A 2070-nucleotide genomic window follows, 5' to 3' on the forward strand; every position below is an offset into this window, starting at 1 on the left:
GCCCGCTGCGCTGCGGCTGCGCGCCGCCGGCGCCCTGGCGGCGGGGCCGCCTGCCCCGGGGTCGCCTGCGGCGCGGACCCTCAGTGGCGACCGGCAGGGCGGTTTCTGGGGATCAGCCATACGAGAAGTGTCTCCAGACAAGCGCTCACGCGCGGCGGGCGCACCGACGGCAGCGACCGGAGAGACGCTCATGGGGCAGCCAGGCCGGGGGAGCGGCGGCGGCGTCGGCCCAAGCGGCAGCTTGGGAGCGGCGACTGGGGGCGCAGCGGCGGGGGGCTTTGACGCGGCAGCCTCGATTGGCGCGTGCTCGGCGTCTGGAAGTGCAGCGGGCACCCCCAGGAGCCCGGCCAAGGGATGGAAGCGGCTGTTTGGAGCCAAGGGGTGCGAGTCACCGAACCTCGACGTCGGGCCGCAGCACGTGCAGGCGCGCAGCGGCGGTGGCGGCTGCGCCGGCGGCGCGGCGGGGGCGGGGTCCCCCATGTGTGTGTCTGCACGGCCGTGGGTATCTGAGGGCGGCATCAAAGAGGCCGGCAGCGGCGGCAGCACCTGCGCTGGCGGCTCATTCGGCGGCGGCAGCAGCCTGCCTGCGCCCGTGCTCTGCAAGGGGATCGCGGTACCGTGCACGCCAGCGGCGAGCGCCTGCGGGGCCTCGTCCCCGCTTGGGGTCGTGGGCCCCTGCTCGCCCAAGGCTCTGCGTGCCGGCAGCGCCCTGGCCGCGGCGCCGGCTGCCGGCGCAAGGTCTGCAACCGGCTCCCCCGCGCCCGGCGCGCAGGGCGGCGCCGCCGCCTGCGGCGGGCCCGCGGCTGCATCGGCGGATGCGGCGGCGGGCTTGGGCAGCACGTGCTGCGGCAGCAGCGCGGAGGACCGATTCAATGCTGATGAGGTGCTGGAGGATGCCCGCGGCGTTCCCAGGACGATGTCCCCTCTGCGCGCACACGCGCGCAAGCTGTCGCTGCCTGGCCGCGCCGGCGCAGCCGGCGCAGCCGGCGCGGCGGGCGCGACGGGCGCCTGTGGGGGCGAGCGGTCCCCAGGGGGCTGCGGGGATGGCGGCGGGTCGCCCTGCGGGTCGCCCGGCAAGAAGGCCCGGCTGGAAGCTGTGGCAGGCGGCGCTGGGTGGCAAGGTCCGGTGTGTGGGGATGAGCAGGCTAAAGCGGCGTCCTTGCAAGAGCAGCAGCAGCCGGCAGCAGCAGCAGCAGCAGCAGCCACAGGCATGTCACGCTTGTGGCACCTGAAGGGAAAGGGTGGCAGCAAGGCAGGCGCTGGCAGCGGCGCCAGCACGAGCAGCGGCAGCCTGCCGCAGCAGTCCGACAAACAAAAGCAGCAGCAGCAGCAGCAGCAGCAGCAGCAGCAGCCGACGCGGACCCACAGCCAAAAGCTGCAGGAAGCCTGCCGGCTCGAGGCCGAGGCCAAGGCCGCCTCCGACACCGGCCGCCCGGAAGCCGCCGAGCAGCTGACGCGGCAGGCCCTGGCGATCCTGCAGGCGGCCGCGGGCGCAAAGCACCCCAACACGATCGGCTGCATGGGGCGGCTGGCCGGGGTGCTGAGTCGCCTGGGCAAGGCGGCGGAGGCGGAGGGGCTGTTCAAGCAGGTGCTGCAGCACAGGGAGGCGCTGCTGGGCCGCTCGCATCCGCAGGTGCGCCCCAGGAGCGGCCCGAGGGCGGAGGCCAGAGGGCGTTTCGGCGGGCGCGGGGGAAATGAAAGCGTGGCTCGTGCGGTCTGCGGGGTGTTGCCAACGCTTGCTGGGCTGTGATAGGGCGGAACCTGAGGGCTGGACTGTCTCACATCCTTTTCTGGAACCTGCAGCAGACATCCGCGCGTTTTGAAGTTTCAACGCTTGGGCAGCACCCACCCTGCCCTCTCGGGTGATGCACTTCTGCCCTACAAAAAGGCGCCCCTCACTCGACAATATCAACTGTTGCTCCCCAGGTCGCCACAACCCTGAACAACCTGGCCACCTGCCAGTACGGCCGCGGCGCGTTTGAGGAGGCGACCGCGACGTACCGCTCGGCATTGGCGGTACGGCTCAAGGCTCTGGGGGCGGAGCACCCCGACACCGCGGCTGTGCAGAAC

The 2070-nt window shown here is 72.9% G+C and overlaps 1 protein-coding gene across 1 annotated transcript in view; it reads left to right on the top strand.

Annotated features, from left to right (window-relative positions):
• The window catches only part of MNEG_10212 (E3 ubiquitin-protein ligase), a gene marked incomplete at both ends in the record, with an annotated part of 6065 nt that extends 4300 nt beyond the window's left edge, over positions 1 to 1765 (top strand). Inside the window, 2 exons of the mRNA XM_014041317.1 lie at positions 1235 to 1633; positions 1754 to 1765. Of these exons, the coding sequence (XP_013896771.1) occupies positions 1235 to 1633; positions 1754 to 1765 (411 nt within the window). The remainder of the gene's footprint in view (positions 1 to 1234; positions 1634 to 1753) is intronic.
• Positions 1766 to 2070: the final 305 nt, after the last annotated feature.

The sequence above is a fragment of the Monoraphidium neglectum genome, assembly GCF_000611645.1.
Source record: "Monoraphidium neglectum strain SAG 48.87 unplaced genomic scaffold scaffold02225, whole genome shotgun sequence".
Taxonomy (NCBI): domain Eukaryota; kingdom Viridiplantae; phylum Chlorophyta; class Chlorophyceae; order Sphaeropleales; family Selenastraceae; genus Monoraphidium; species Monoraphidium neglectum.